We start from the raw sequence: 17,517 nt of genomic DNA, 5'->3' as shown, positions 1-17,517 counted from the left end.
CGTATCTAAAACTCTCAAGGAATCAATTGTAGGAAATGTTATGCTGCACCTACTTGGATTTGAGTATTACCTGAAACATGGCAAAGTTTTTTCAACGATTTTTAAAAAATTAAATAATGTACTAATCCTAAATAGAATGATTGGTAGAAAACATTAATAAATGATAAAGCTGATTGCCAAGTCTGTTCAATATACGAAGATGGGTCAAATCGGGAAACTGACTATATTAACATGATGTATTTGAGATGCCATGGTTTCCAACTTTCCAGTTTTTACCCCAATATTGCCATTTGTTATACGGACTTTTATTTTGATTATTCCTTTTAATTACTGCTTAGATTGTATTATTTCGATAATTTCGTCATTATTCTTCGTTCATTTCATAAACCTGACACGAAAGTGTGCATTACCAACACACATAGAACCTATAAATATTGACATATCATATTTAAAGGTAAAAGCTTACTTGATAAGAATCAATTTCAAATAAAGTAAACACATTTTCTAATATCATTTTACATACTATTATATAACACTTTTCTAGCTTACCTTAAAACAGATCTGATTTAGAACATTTGACGAACAAACGTTTCAATAAATGATGGTAACATATATGTCGTTCACAAATTGAAAAGGACATTCAATTTTGAAAAAAAGGTAAACTGTTGTATTGTCCATTCCAAATTACAGTATATGTACAAAAAAAAAAGATAAAATAGTGGGTTTTTTTTCTAAAACGGTAAACTGAGATGAATGGAAAGGGTTTTTTACCCTAAAACTAAAGGCAGTTCAGAAGTCTCTCAAATGTGATTTATTTTACATGTGTGAGAGTCGTGTAATAATTATTTAAATGTATGCATATCAATATAACCCATATTAACAACTTCTGGTCTAAAAAGAAAAAAAAAGAGCTCTCCTGGTCGAATTGAATATTTCTAAAGCAAAAGATGGATCAAACATCAAACTTAGAAGTCAATTTGATATTATTTTTGTATATTTACTTTATCTTTAATTTAAAAACTGGTTGTCATCATTTCTTTTTATATTCATATCCATTCCATGTGGCTATGTTTACAAAATTTTATTACAACAACTCTTCACCATGGGGATGCCTTGTCCAGCTACTTCAGCAGTCATCCTAAAGTAGAGACAGATGTGAACGTTGGAAGAATAGCTGGTTGGCTTACAAATCATGAGGTCAAGCTATTCTTTTATTTCCTGGAATTGATTTTGGTGCCACTACGATGCAATATTTCAGGTAATTTATTAATCCACGTATAATGAAGTAAGCTGACTACCATAGTATGAAGCTTTTATCTTACAATTATTTTATTATATTTTCGGGTTGAATCAAGCACTGTGGGATTCATTCATGACCACATAAAAAACTGCTTAGAAAACCTCTTTTGAATTATGTTAAGACTGATGTTCTCAGCACCCACAATGTAACAGATATGCTATTTATGGAAAGTTGTTATCGGTATGAAAATGACAACATTGCTGTTAGAAGGGAGTGCAGAACATATAGAGCTGACCGCATAGATGAGTTGGAGCCATCTACCTTGAGCAGTTTGTTTATGTATGCTGTGAGATATACTCTAGTGTTAATGAGTTCGGTAAAAGGTAATGGCAGTCTTTCAAATGAATTGTACAAGTAAAACTACATTTCGGGGCAGTTGAAGACTTTTACAGTTTATCAAATTTCCTTTCAAAGACATTATTTTACAGAATTTTAGGTTCCTCAATACAAAGATGAAAGGGACATAGCCTCCTTATTGTGGTTAGTCCTATGAATTTGCAATTAATAGCATTTATTTACTAGTTTCCCCTTACCTTCAAATGTATGTGATATTCAAATTCTCAAAATCTTACAATCTTTTTAAGTTTAAGAGTTGTTGAAACGATTCCCCAATGTAATCAAAGACCATCAAAACTGGCAGAATTTGATGATTATAGGGTGACATCAATGAATGGGCTGTCATTTGCAGACTAGTAATGCAGTCTCTGAAAGAATATTCTCAATCATAAAGATCTTAACTGACATTATGTCAGAATTAAAGAATGACACAATCTGCAGCTTGATACAGTCCCTGTATGGGATAAACATCCCACTTGCCCCATACCTTATTCCCTATAGCCCCATTCCCAATTGCTCCATCCCCCATTGCATCGACTTCTTTCCCGTTGTTCAATGCCTGTTCCCATTCCAAAAAAAAGTAAAGTAAGTGTTTTGTCAAACCATATAATGCATTAGGATGTAGAAAGTTTTGTGCAATCAATATTGATTGTAGAATCTTGCCGGCGAGTTCGAGAATTCCCGGAATCACGCGATATTTGCATTGTTTACATATATTTTCGCCTGCATGAGAAATAATCATGAAAAATATACTTAAAACTGTAGATATATGTATAAATTGTGAATGAATCCGATTTCTAAAATTATTCTTAAAAACCTTAAAATTGTCCAGATAAGATTTTTGTTGATTGTTGTTATAGATATATTTCAAACCAAATTCTTGAAAATGAGTGTGAAAATTTCCTTACTGGTCTTACATAATTGTTTAAAATTGTCAAAACAAAGTATCATGTGTGTGGCTTTGACACATTAATTTCAATCAAATTTCTAAAAAAATTACATATTTCTGCAGATTGTAAGGGTGCGAACAATTTTAATTTCAATAATGGTCCCAAAGTACTGTTAAAAATGTAAACAATGGCAATATTTGTATCCAGTTAGTGGTTGCGACACTCATCTCAGTCGAAAATCTTTAAAATGACATATTTTCGCAAAGTGTATGTTTGCGAACACTTTTAATATACCAATTAGTCTAAAATTATTGTAAAAATGTTCAAATTTTCTATATCATTATTGTGTTGATGGCTGTGATACATATATTTCAGACCAAATATCCTTAATGGTCTTATATTATTGTTTAAAACGTTAAAATTGTCAAAAATAAGCATCATATGTTTGGCTGTGACATATTGATTTCAGTTAGATTACTCAAAAATGACATATTTCTGCAGATTGTAAGGATGCAAACAGTTTTAATTTCAATAATGGTCTAAAATTCTTGTATAAAATATTAAAATTGGCAATATTATTATCCTTTTCGAGGTTGCGACGAATGACATATTTCTGCCAATTGAAAGGGAATCAGCATATTATTTTTTTAAATGGTCTTGTTATTATCGCTCAGTGTGTTTAATTTATCAATATTAAAATCATACGAGTGTCTCCGACATAAAATTATTTCAGTATAAATTTTCAAAAATGATTTACGTTTAGAAATCGTGTAATAGCGAACATTTTCAATCTATAACGGCCAGAAATTAAATATTGTACAAATGTACTTCCGGTTAATATGTAAAAAATATGTCAATGAATAATGAACTGTAATACCTGTAATAATTAAAAATTACTCTAAAACAAGCTCGTTTACAAATTATTTTAACTGCTGTCATAGAATTATGATAAATACGTTGCTAGCGGAAAAATGCAGAACAATTTGTTTGATTGATCAAAATTATTCCCTCGTCCCATTTCCATTGCCCCATTCATTCCAAAATGCCACAATCCCCATCCCCCATAAAACGGGAAGTTTATCCCATGCATATACTGTGTGCGCCAAACAAAATCAAAACCTCAAATGCATGAATATAAACCCACTGAAAAGTAGCTAAAGGCAGCCAAAAAGGCTCTTATGCTAGACCAAGCATCACTTCTGCGAATAACATGTATAATTCATATTGTTGATTAATTTGTATACATCATGTATTGCTTGTATTGGAAAAAAATATTTTAAGTTCCCCTGTATTATTTAATTTATAACAACAAATTAAGTCGATAAATCTCCTGATATTTTATGATGGGTTGTCGGAGATCTCCCACAATTAGGTTGGGCTTGGTTAACAGGTAAGCTAGTAAAAATTAAGTAGTATAAACAATTACTACATAATTGTGTGGATGTAGTAAGTGCTTAACACGTATAGGCCTTGTTTTCGTACCGTCTTCACCTATCTTGGAAGTGAATAATGAAAACTTTATCGCGATAGTTTACAGTTTTACAAGCATTACATCTTTTTGTTCGTCATCGAAAATTTTGAACACCATTTATGAAATTAAAATGTCACAAACCTTCTAAAAGTGTATTTTGCTGATTTGTCGAAAATTAATATTATTTGTTTCAATTTTCCCCAGTAGTAATACATCATTTTTGAGATAAGTTTATAATTGTATATCCACCAATTCTTACTCTTTTGAGTAAGCTATCTGAAATCTCAAAATTGCATGACAAGTTTTCGATGGAAATTTGTTGCAGGAATTTGTCAAAATGGATAACACCTGCTGTTGCTTTTGGTGGAAGTTTGAAGGGTTTTATGAGGTAAGGCGCTTGGTGAGCATGCAACTGTATAACGATCAACGTTCATAATGCTGACCTTAAAACATATGTAGTGGTAATCTATTAGTAAAATTACCTTATTCCTGAAGCCTAATTATAAGAAATCTAGCATGGTAAAAAAGCCCGCATAGTTAGGCGAGCTCTGACATAAAATATGTGTTTCGATATGATATAAAGGAATGTTGCCACAGATGAAAGGAAAATACGAAATGCAGTCAACGCGTTTGTCGTTCAGTTTGGACATGAGTTTACCTTTTCTATCGATCTTAATAGTAGGTCAAAATATGTGGCTGGCTTCATTTTGATAAATGCGATTTAAAGGATTTAAAAAAAATCTAGGATGTTCATTTATAAAGCGGAAACGGTGAACATTGTATCTAGTTAAATAGTGTTCCTTCTTTTAGATAAGATCAGCTGTAACCATCCTTATAAAAATGAAGGAATAGGCGAGCCAGTAGAAGAGCACAATTTGTTCCCATTTGAACTCCGAAAAACTGTTGAAAAACGCGTCAACATTCGATGTGTCTTAATCAGACACAAGTGATTCTCGTTGTATAAATATGCATGTGTTAATGAAATGATCAGGTACACTTAAGGAAAAATTGTTTTTGTACAAAGAAAGGTTATACTAGTTGAATTCATGGAAGTTTAATAGGCACCGTGTGATCCCTGGATCCACCACTGTGAAAGGAGGACGAAGATTGTTCGTTTTGTCCACTTGTAGGACTAACCTATATGTCATCATTATGAAATCAGTTAACGGAGGTTTTGCTCAAGTAACACCCCACCTCATATTTTGACCATGTAAAAAAAGACTTGTTAATGTACCGTACGTTGTCCTCTTCCAAACGTTCTTCATACAATAGAAGGACAAAGCTGTCGAATCTTTTTGCCAAACATATTTTCCTTCGACAGTTATGCTTCCATTTACCCATATTTTGTCACTTGTTTAATCAAAATTATCCACCACCCATAATAATATACCATTTCTAGTTTTGACGACATAAGATATATGGGACACAAGATATATGGTTCGGCTGACAGAACTGATTCCGCCACTGTGAAGAAGAGGGGAACTCAGTTAGGGATTTGTGGCACTTTTTATAATTTCCTAATATACAGTATACATATACAAAATGAAGAATATAAACGAATTAAACTTAACAAACTCCAATATATATATATATATAGGTATACAATGTATGACATATTATATAGATTATAAATAATCAATAAATTTTACATACAACTGTTTACAACAACTTTTCAAGTTAAAACGATTTTGTTTTTACTCGGTTACTTAAATGCATCATTATATTATAATTAAAAAGAAGAAAGAACAACTCTCCTGATTTTTTTGTGTAATGAAGAAATAAAAATACTTGCAGGAAAATTAGATTGTTTGCAATGCTTCAAAGTGTCTTAATCAAGAACCAACTTGGATAAGATATTGCACTTTATCTGAACACAACTCCTCATATGACAACTAACTTTACATTACCTATACCAAAAATGAAAATAAATGTCATAAAACTGAAACTATTTGAAAAATGAAATATTGCAACAGATAATGGATAAAAAACTATTCTGAGTTAACATCATGCCTATCAAAAAGTTCACATTAGCTTAATTATAGGCGTTTAACAGTTCACATCACATAATACAGGATATTTGACAGTTTCATTGGTTTCAGAGGATTTCAGATGGGAACTGGGGACACACAGACGGTCACTATAATTACTATATAACTCGCACTTTGCATGGTGTATAATTATCCATAAATCAAGAGTTGGACTGATAGATGGAAACCATTAAGGCTAAAACCACTAATTCCACTTCCCATAGGCTTCTATGCTAATTTCACAATATTCAATGGCTTCTCTGGACTTTACCTTAACTTTAACCTGCAGAGGACTATATATCAGCATGATTCTACATATGTCAGCTCACAATCCTCAGAATGGCATGTGGGGTTAGCAGACTTGCAGTGCAGTACTGGTCACCGGAAGTGAAGGCTCTATAAATAGCATGGGAAATCCCAGTGTTTTCACAAGATAGGGGTATATTTAAAAATCATTATGGAGATTAGGCTTCACATCACAAGAAGCAAAATGCACCTATAAAATGTACAGAAATGTTTTTCCTTTCAGAAACTGTTTAAATTTTTAAATAAGATGAGAACTTTTTTCACAGCACTATGAGGAACAGGGGTAATTTCTGCGTAGGACTATTTTTGCGTACGTTCCAAATGCTGATTGGTTGAATTGGTGGTCTGTAACCTAAAGAGTCATTTTTTGTCTTAGAAAAAATAAATAACTATACAGGTATCTTCCTACACACATACTGAATGCATTTGCAAAGTTTCAGTGAAATGTGACAAGTACTTTTTTAAATATTTGATTTTTAACTATAGGGTAACCAAGTTGTGCGAGCAAAAAAGTGACAATATTCTACCATACTTAAATGCATTAAATATTTGCAAAGAACTTTTTCTGACTTTTCAAATAAAAAATATCAATCACAACTTGTTTTTTAACAATATTAATGAAGAAATAGTTTTAAAGTAATCATTTTCTGAGAAATTGGTCTATTTTTAAAAATTTATTTCTGACATGCCTCCCTCTTTTTCTTGATCACATGTCAAAAATCCTAAATCTTTAAATTTTCACAAAAGGTGATATATTTGGCTTTAAATTTGTAAATACAGTGTTTTCACATTAAAACATGACCAGTAAAGGGCACCTAAAGCAAAAAAAGTACTCAATAATGGATTTTCCATGTTGCCATAGGGGAATGCTTATATGGCCTTAACCGCAGTAATGAAAGTGAGTTTTTCCTCATTTCTAACCTAATTTTTGCTCAAATCTACACAAAACTTGATTTCAAGTGCTTATTACCACCATATTTAGGTAAATATAGCCCTCAAAGTTTAATATTTGATATTTTTACTAAATTTTCTACACTTTTTACAAGATAGGACATAAAAATCAGCCAAAAAGACCAATTTTCCATAATTTGGACCTATAACTTAAAAAAATGCATATTTTGAAGGATTTTTGTAGTGTATTCCTCTCATGGCAAAGTTAACAAGATCTTCAAGTAGTTTAAAGCTATTTCAAGGAACTTTTCATTTTGCCATGGCTTTAGCTTAAGGCTAAAAACCACTAATTCCACTTCCCATAGGCTTCTATGCTAATTTCACAATATTCAATGGCTTCTCTGGACTTTACCTTAACTTTAACCTGCAGAGGACTATATATCGGCATGATTCTACATATGTCAGCTCACAATCCTCAGAATGGCATGTGGGGTTAGCAGACTTGCAGTGCAGTACTGGTCACCGGAAGTGAAGGCTCTATAAATAGCATGGGAAATCCCAGTGTTTTCACAAGATAGGGGTATATTTAAAAATCATTATGGAGATTAGGCTTCACATCACAAGAAGCAAAATGCACCTATAAAATGTACAGAAATATTTTTCCTTTCAGAAACTGTTTAAATTTTTTAAATAAGATGAGAACTTTTTTCACAGCACTATGAGGAACAGGGGTAATTTCTGCGTAGGACTATTTTTGCGTACGTTCCAAATGCTGACTGGTTGAATTGGTGGTCTGTAACCTTAAATATGAGAATTACTTACTTACATTTGTTGGGTACTAATTTTCATGAATTTCATTTTTCCCAACAAAATACATATATTCCATTTATTTGTACTCCGGGAAATATTAAACCAACAATTTAAGAATCCACGAAAATTGATATTCATAAATAAAAGTACTTTCACAGTGATATATACTTATTAAACTCATCATTTTTTTCCTTTACTTGTGCCTCGACTATATTTTGATCATTCATACCAGTTAACCTTTGGAACAGCTCATGTTGGAGATTCTTTAACACGAAAACTGTCTCATACGTGAGAATTTAACATACAACGATTTTTTTTATATAAGAATTCAATAATATAGTATATTTCAAAGAAAATATAGTTATTTTAATCAAGCTAACATTTTATGCGGGAGATTCTAATGGTTTCATTGATTTTGTGGAAGTCTAGTCCTAGTGTGGGAGGGTTAACAGATATCCTCACTGAAAAAAAAATAATTTCAACTATAACAGAACTAAAAATTATATTAACATAAGCTTAAGACAAAAGTAATTGTAAATCAACATGAAAAAATGACATTTCAGCAAAGTAAAAAGGCAGGTTATCATTCCATGAAAATAGTGATATGAAAATATTCCTATCAACAAGTCCTTAAGCGTTTGTCAAAATATTGACAATAATGCATAAACAACGGACATTAAAGTGAGTATAAGTTCAGACATTCCATCGAAAGATCCTCACTACTTCCTGTTAAAGTTGGCACACAAGGAGTTTTGGGAGCTCTCTATGAAGATATTGTCTATCAATCCAACATCATCTTATTCTGTGCTTGTTGATGGACCTGTTTTCTGAAAAGAAGACATAGCAAGATTTAAATTCAACTGCACAATTCCTTTTTAAAATAGATGTGCAAAACAATATCAGATCACAGTCAAACAAAATACATGTAGTCCCATACCCTGTTGCGTTACGTATTCCTCAACTCATACTAGACCCACAAAATATGAAATTGGTGCTAAAATTGCTTACATCTTATGCCCCATCTATGTACACACACAAATTTGAAATCAATTTGTCCAAGGCAGATAAGATTTTCTCTCTATTATTCCATAAACATAGAAAAATAGAAAAGTCCAAAAAAACAGGAAGTTGATAATGGACAGCAACCAAAATTGCTTATAAAGTTGGCTCTATCTACATGAAGCCACGTTCAAAATTTTAAGTTGGATGAGTATCAGTTTTTGTCTAATTTTTACTTGGATTATTACTTAAAGTTACTGGTATACTTACATCATAAACTGGGCTAGGTTTATTCACTGTTTCTGGTCTTTTTATACGAAACTGAAAAAAAACCATTGATTTCATACTAATTGTTTACACCTTTACTGAAAATCATATATTTTCAACAGTAACCTTAATCCAGGCACGAATATCCATAAGTTTAAAATGATGTATAGAAATACGAATTTGACATGATTAAGCTATATAGATTATATATAAAGTTGACACTTTGCCAGAGTATTTGCTCGACTTGGTTGAGAGAAATTATCTGCATAAAGAAAGGACAAAAGTCACCATATGTAAATAAAAAAAAAATAAAAAAAAAAACAAAATAAAAAAAACATCCTTTTTTAGTTATATTATAGTGGGTTTTCTTACACACATTCTATCACCTCTATCATTCGTAGTTCCTGAATTTCATATAAATTGCTAATCGAAATGATTTATGTTTATACTATCAGGACTAGTTTCATCATATTTTTGTATAGATGAAGTCTATGTGTTGCATAATGTGTTGAACATGTGTTTATCACTTTTTTTATTACATGTATGGATGTGGTCTAAAAAGCTTTGAACCACGTAGAATGTAAGTTAACAATAGAACAAATGCGCAAGCTCAAAAACAGAATACATCTACTTCAAATAAGGTAAAATGTGCACCTTTTAAGTTGCATTATCTCCCCTTATAGTACCCCAACAATAATCACACTCATTCATGCAGATCTACTGTTGATGCTCAACCTTCCAATCAAATTTCATAAAAATACTTTGGATGTTTATGAGGAGTCTGTGCATATAAGAAACGTTAACAGTAGAAAACAGACAGACAGGGTGGGATGCTTTATAATGAATTACAAGTGAATAAAATGTTCATTTTAATAACAATGAGTGGAGTATGTTAAAGAATTGCTAATTTATAATGGTGAGTTGTACATGTATTTAAGATTGAGATTAAGAAAATGTAAGTAAATTATTTTGCTTACCGGACTTGGAAGAGTACTTTGGTACATAAAATCCCATGAAAATGGAGCTTTTTTTCCTCTGTTGTTATCATATGCTAAAAAAAAAAAATAGAAATAACTTTAATTTTAAAGGGGGAAGAGAAAACAAAAAAATAAAGGAAAGTGTTGAAATGCTCAAAATATGTAAGTTAATATGGAACTCAAACATATAATTCTACTTTAAAGGTAATTTCATATTGCTTTTTTTCCACAACTTTTTACTACACCTTCACATAGCTCTACATTAATATGACATATGTAAAACCAAAATGAAAAATACCTGCATCTGGATCTTGAGTTCTCAATATTTCATTGTCATAAGCACCTCTATCTGATTCAGCGGATTCAAAATTCAACCCACTTATGAAATATGAAGATGGGTGGTTCCAACTATTGAATTTACCTGCTATAGCACCAGAAAAGAAGCCCTGATCTAGCTGGTTTCTGTTAAAGAGATACCATAAAATATAAACAATTATGATAATTCCTAATGTTTTTAATAACAAAATTATTCAACACACAAAAAGTTTCTATATGTCTGCCATCATTTGTTCCTGTCCCAATGTGATACAAAACATAAAAGTGCTGAGTGCTAGTGCGCCTATTAGCACTCTCTGAACAGATTTTAATGAAAATATTTACCAAAGTTTGTTGTTATAATTTTCGAATAACAACAGGGTTATATTTCAAGTTTTCTCCCTTTGTTATTGAAATTTTTTTAACGATTAGTTTTGTAAATACCCTTATGCCCACATGTGGTCCAAGTTGATTTGGATTAAATTCTTACCAAAGGATACTGCTATGAATCACTTAGACTAGTCAAAAAAACAATGATATTGGAAAATGATATGAACAATCTCCCACTGACCTTGAGTTTTCCATTTGAAAGCTTTCTAGCGACTACATATCTTACCAGATTTAGATAAAACTAATACCAACTGCTACAATAATGGACCCTCACACATTTTTTGGTTTTGCTAGAGGACATGAAAATTTTTTTTTTCTTACACCATAACTCATCTCTTACCATGTGTAATAGACAATACAAGGTATGAAATGGAAGCTTAAAATTACAGGCAAATCTCACATCATAAAAACTCATATTAGCATATAAATAACAGCCTTGAACTTGTCTTAAAATAAAGTATATAAGAAGAATTATCCATTTAATTATCATAGCAGGATTTATTTGCAACAAGAACACTTCAAGACTTAGAACTAGTGAGGTTCCAATGATCGATTGATTTTCCAATTTTCAGCGACTATTAATTATTTTTTTCAGAATAGGTTATCACAAATCTGGATCAATACATGCACCATATTTTTGTTTTCTGTTATGCTTGTTTCTAATCTTTTCGAGCATAACTGACAAGATCCGGCCACATGGCCATGATAGAGGATCAGCAACAAAAGTCTATCCAAGCAATTACCCTAGAGGCTCAAGAGAGCCTGAATCTCTCACCTGCTTTACCATTTGCTTATTTGAAAAAAATTTGAAGAATGAGACAGGCTGAGTTAAAATTAACTGAATTGTCAAATGCAGGAAATGCATCTAATGGCATTTTTTATGACCTGAACCAGAATTTTTCTAAAGGCAACAGTTTTTGAATTATTATCAAAAAAACTATCTTTTGACCCCTATGTTTCTTTTTTAGTATAGGCAGCCATTTTTACATATTTACAGATTATAAATCACAAGTCATTTCCAGCACAATACACTAAAGAACCAATATGCTTATTTTCATTAAATGACCTTGAATTGTTTTAGAAAATATTTTCAAAATTGTACATTCGGAAAAAAAAAGAAGAATTGTTTCAGGATCCGAAACTCCTACATCAGTAGACAAATCTTTTAAAAATATCGGCATTGGTCATTCTCATGATGCTGAACAATAATATCACTGCAAAAATGCTGTTAAAGACAACAATTTTTGAGCTATTTGCAATATCAATTTGCAGCGGCAGTGGTTTTTGAATTAGTTGCAAAAATTAAAAAAAATCTTCTGACCCCTATGCTCCATTTTTAGTAATGACAGCAATATCTATTTACAGATTAAAAATCACAAGTCATTTTGAGCACATACCTTATAGAACAGATATCCTTATTTACACTGAATGATCTTAAATGGTATTAAAGAAGAAGATTTTCAAAGGCGTACACCGGTACTCCTACATCGGCAGGTGAATTGTTTTTAACATTTCAGTATCAGTCCATCTCATTATGTTAAATAATATACCCCATCCAGAATTTTGCTAAATGTAATGGTTCCTGTAATTGCAAAACAATGCCTTCCAACCACTATGCTCTATTTTAGTAACTGCAGGCATGTTTTTAAACAGACCAAGACCAGAAACCCAAACTGTCAATTTGTGTGGGATACCCTAAAGTACGAATATGCCAACTTTCATTGAATTCTGTAAAATGGTTTTTGAGAAGAAGAGATTCAAATTTGTACATGCAAAAAAATAACAAAATAGAGAGTTTCAGGGGCCGTAACTCCTATGAATTATTTTGAAAATTTTGCTGTAGGTCTGACTCATGATGTTGAACAATATTACCATGCCAGAAATTGCTAAAGACGACAACTTTTGAGTTATTTTAAAAAATATGCCTTCTGATCACTATGTTCTATTTTTGGCAACAGGGCCATATTTTTTTCTTGGATCAATAATCCCAACGGTCATTTGTGTGGGATACCCAAAGGATCACTTATGTCAACATTCACTAAATTCTGTAAAATGGTTCTTGAGAAAATTTTCAAAGTTGTACATGCAAATTCTGCTAAAAAGCTGTTTCAAGAGGTCATATCTTCTACATCAGTTGACAAATCACTTTTATAATTTCGGCATAGGTCCATCTCTTGATGCGGAAAAACAGAACCCGAGCCAGAATTTTGGTAAAGGCAACGTTTTTTTTAGTTTTTGCAAATAAATGCCTTCAGACCCCTATGTTCTATTTTTAGTAATGGCAGCCAGTTTGTTTTCTAAGGTCTATCAATTCCAACACTCATTATGTGTACAATACTCTAAGGTACAACTCATGCCAAATTTACATCCTGTCAGTCTAGTAGTTTAGAGGAGATGATTTTCGAAAAATTGTCCACGACTGTGATGGATGCCAAGTGATGGCATAAGCTCACTTGGCCTTTGGACAGTTGAGCTTAAAAGTGTAGTATGGAAATATTTTAGGTTCATTAAAAAACTTACTAAGCACATTACTTACATACATAAAATGGCAATTGTTAAATTAGCAATTTATACTATTACTGAAAGGTTTATGCATTTAGAACACATCAAGACCTAAATCCCCCAGAAGTAGGTCCGATTTTAATCGAAAATCGCATTGGACAGGTGCCTCTGATTATTTCTATTAATCTACTACAGATTTTTATCTGATTCCTTACACTAATTCAGACCTTATAAATACCATCAGAGAAAAAATGCACAAGAACTTACAAAACATGGATAAGACAGATAATGCTATAGTTATACATTACTTGTAAATTTTGTGCAAAAAGTTGTCAAAAGGTTTATGAATAGTGGCGCTTGTTTACGCTATTTACAACCTAAAAAATTCGATTTACCTATCGTAGTCATCATAATCATCATCATCATCATTATCACCATGTTTAGTAGTCCTTTCTTTTTTATAGTAAACACAGAACAATACCACTAATACCACTACAATGAAGAACAAGGGTACACCCACTCCTAAACCAATTATCAAAGGAAAGTTATCTGTAGTTTGAAGTGGTCTGAAAATAACAAACAAATGAACATATAAGGTAATGGAAGGACATTGTCGAAAAAGTAACAAAATAGTATGTCATTTTTTTAACATCCTCCATTCACGATCAATCTGCAATACTGAAAATGTACTTTCGATTATATCTCTCAATTAACAATGCCACGGCGTGACTAATGGGTGTAATGAAATCAGAATTTGTTTTCAAAGAGTAATCAAGGGAACCAAGGTTATAGCGGTAATCAAAAGAATGTAATCGAACAAACATACATTGCTTATTTTAATAAAGGGGACATACATTTATGGTGATTAACACTGCACCAAAATATAACTGGTGAATAAACAGTGCTTAGATTTTAAACTTTGTCATAAATCTATCCCCAAACAGTCCCTGAACAACTCCATGATACTATTTAATATTTGATCGCTGAAGGATCTATAACCCATGGCTAGCGACCAATCTGATTGCAGTTTTGTTATGTAAATAATGGATGATGGGTTCAGAAACAATTCAGAAATTTCACTGGAACAAAATATCATCTTGCAACAAGTCATTATCCGCTAGGTTTTCTCGTTAAGTTTAACACTGAAGAAAAGGAGGGTTGTATCTTTTCAGTATTCGACAGAAGTTCTCTCCATTTTAACTAAAGTTACACATACATATAACAATTTCCTTTAAAATTCCTTACTTTTCATACTGATCAAATCTGGACAATGACAAAACAAAACGTTTTTATGCATTCATAACAAGTGAAAAAAAGAACATTAAAAGGAAACAAATATAATACATAACATTCTAATACAGCAAAATGTAATCTTATTTTAAAAAGGGTATAATTCAGAGACTTTAGAGGAAATGTTTTCATTTTACACATCTGAGTTGTACATATTACATTGTTAAGAATGACAGAATTTTACTTTCCATTTTTACCACATTCTCTGACTCTCATAATTTTACGTTTTATTGGTCAAGAGATGTGTGAAGAACTTTATATTTTTTTTTTGATTTATGTTGGTCAGAGCATATGCAGATGACACGTTTTTCAACAAACGGTCAGCATTCCAATGGGAACAAATTATGCTCCTCTACTTGCTGACTCATTCCTTCACTCTTATGAGGCTGACTTAATAGCTGATCTGATCCGGAAGAAAGAATATCGTTTAGCTAGATCCTTTGATTCAGTTTTCGCTATATAGATGATGTATTATCTTTAAACAATCCTAATTTTGGGGATTTAATACATCGCATCTTCCCCCCAAAAAACTTGAGATAAAGGATACTACAGACACTGTGAGGTCAGCCTCATATCTTGACCTACACTTAGAAATTGATGGTAAAGGAAAACTATTGACCAAACTTTACGACAAACGTGATGACTTTTCATTCAGAAATGTCAACTTCCTTTCATCTGTGGCAGCATCCCTTCAGCACCTTCGTTGTGAGTTTTCATATCACAACCCATACGTTATGCCAGGGCTTCCCGAAACTACGCAGACTTTTTTTATCGCGCCAGAATTCTAACAAATAAACTTCTGGAACAAGGTTATGTTGCTACAAGATTGAAGTCATTACCATGGAAGTTTTATGATGGTCATCATGAACTCGTGGATCACTACGGTGTATCCATTTGCGCCATAAAAACTGATTTGTTCAACGTGTCATATTTTTCCTTTCCTCTTTCTTCTACCCCGGACTTGACTTTTTATGAGCAACTCGGCAGGTGTTTCTAGAAAAGCAGAAAACGCATACTCTACCTGCGCACCTGGTCCATGCTCCCAGCTTTTCAGAGGAGTCAGAGTTTCTCATTTGCTTTTGTTACTTTGTATGTATAATTTTAGTTACTTTATGTTCTTTGTTGTGTATGTCTGTTTTCCATGTCTGGTCTTTGTCCCTGGATTGCATTCTTTTGATTACCGCTATGACTTTTGTTTCCTTGATTACTCTTCCACATCATCAAAATTTTGAAAAAAGGACAACCAAACAGTAATAAATGCAGAGTTACAAAGAACTGCCATGTGTTGTGATGTCACAAAAAATTGGTTCTAAATACAACTTTCGAATCTTTTAACTTAATATCTTCATGTTAGGCTATATAATTAGAAGTTTCTCAAGACTTTAGTTTTGTCACTTTAACAGGGCCAATATAGCCATTTGTGGTTCTTCTCCTTTTTTCTTTCTTAACAAAGTAAAACCCTAAAATTAATCCAAGCCTTCCCTTGGTGGTATAGCACCTTGTGGTTCAATCTTTAAGAATTATTTACTAATACTCAAAATGTTGTCTGGACATCATGAAAATGCTTGTTATTATGGGCCCTCATTGCCATCATTTAAATTTTATCCCCAAAAATCTATCCCAGCCTGACATTTGTGGTATAGAGTATTGAGAAACAATATTATATACATCCATAGGCTTTTATTAGATTTTATTAACAAATAGCTAATAATATGCTTGTTTATTTTTCTATTTTGATTTCCCTGAAGTCAAAAACTGTTGGGACCACTATCCCTAGAATAAATACATATACCTTAATATTCAAGTTAATTCACACAAAAAACAAGTGTACATGGTCAAAAATGACAGGGTCAGCAAGAAACCTTACCATTAACTTTTTTCAGAGTCATATAAAACAAGCGCTATCTTTAAAAAAGATAGCCAACGCATATGCTCGCTTTGTTAATACCGAAATGTGAGATCACTGTACTATGTATTTTGTATTTCAATTATTTTATTGGTTCAGCGAGTAGATTATTTCCAATTATTCAATGTATAAAAGATTGTTCAATATATAAATGTAATCAAAAATATTCCAGACACCAATGCCCAAATGGAGAATTTAATTTTGCGGTTGCTATTACATTTGTCCAACGAAATGCGAGATTGAAAACTACATCAGTTAGATTGCCATGGTTAAGCATCATGGATATCACATGATGTCAAAGCGAACTCAATACCGACCGTGTCGTGTAAATATTGTTTCAATATAACCTTTCCATAAATATTTTACACAATTTTCTTGTGAACAGTACTTACACACAATAAGCTGACTGGCTAGTGCTATTTACAGTACATCCTTGGTTGATTGGACAGGTGTTGAATTGGTAAAATACATCACAGATTGATGTAGTTGGGTCCATAGTAACTAGAATATATTTGAAAATAGCACAGTTGAATGAACATAATTAAGTTTTTTGAATATATAATCTACATGGTTTTCACTTCCTTTAGTACACAATAAACTACAGTGAGTATTTCTGGCTTTCAATGCACCAAATACAGTACCTTGAAAGTTTTAGAAAAGTTACATTCATTTCATTAATTGAAAGTTTTTTTCTATTTATAATGATTTTCTAAATATTGGCTTAAAACTGCAAAAAATGTCACTCTTCCCTTTTCAATGGCAGTAACTAACAGGGAGACATCAAAGAACTTGACCCAATGTAGACTTTCGTAGGGTTTATCAAAGGGACCATTTCATCAA

At 32.0% G+C, this 17,517-nt stretch overlaps 1 protein-coding gene across 1 annotated transcript in view; it reads right to left on the bottom strand.

Annotated features, from left to right (window-relative positions):
* Nucleotides 1–5,484: 5,484 nt before the first annotated feature.
* LOC148611775 (uncharacterized) overlaps nucleotides 5,485–17,517 on the bottom strand; it is a 94,474-nt gene continuing 82,441 nt past the window's right edge. Inside the window, 6 exon segments of the mRNA XM_088595324.1 lie at nucleotides 5,485–8,858; nucleotides 9,301–9,351; nucleotides 10,275–10,348; nucleotides 10,573–10,736; nucleotides 13,877–14,047; nucleotides 17,070–17,178. Of these exon segments, the coding sequence (XP_088451450.1) occupies nucleotides 8,829–8,858; nucleotides 9,301–9,351; nucleotides 10,275–10,348; nucleotides 10,573–10,736; nucleotides 13,877–14,047; nucleotides 17,070–17,178 (599 nt within the window). The 3' untranslated portion in view covers nucleotides 5,485–8,828.

This window comes from Perna viridis, chromosome 7 (assembly GCF_037379345.1).
Source record: "Perna viridis isolate PV_CMFRI_1.1 ecotype Kerala chromosome 7, ASM3737934v1, whole genome shotgun sequence".
NCBI classification, from domain to species: domain Eukaryota; kingdom Metazoa; phylum Mollusca; class Bivalvia; order Mytilida; family Mytilidae; genus Perna; species Perna viridis.
This window is presented reverse-complemented; position numbering and strand designations above follow the sequence as displayed.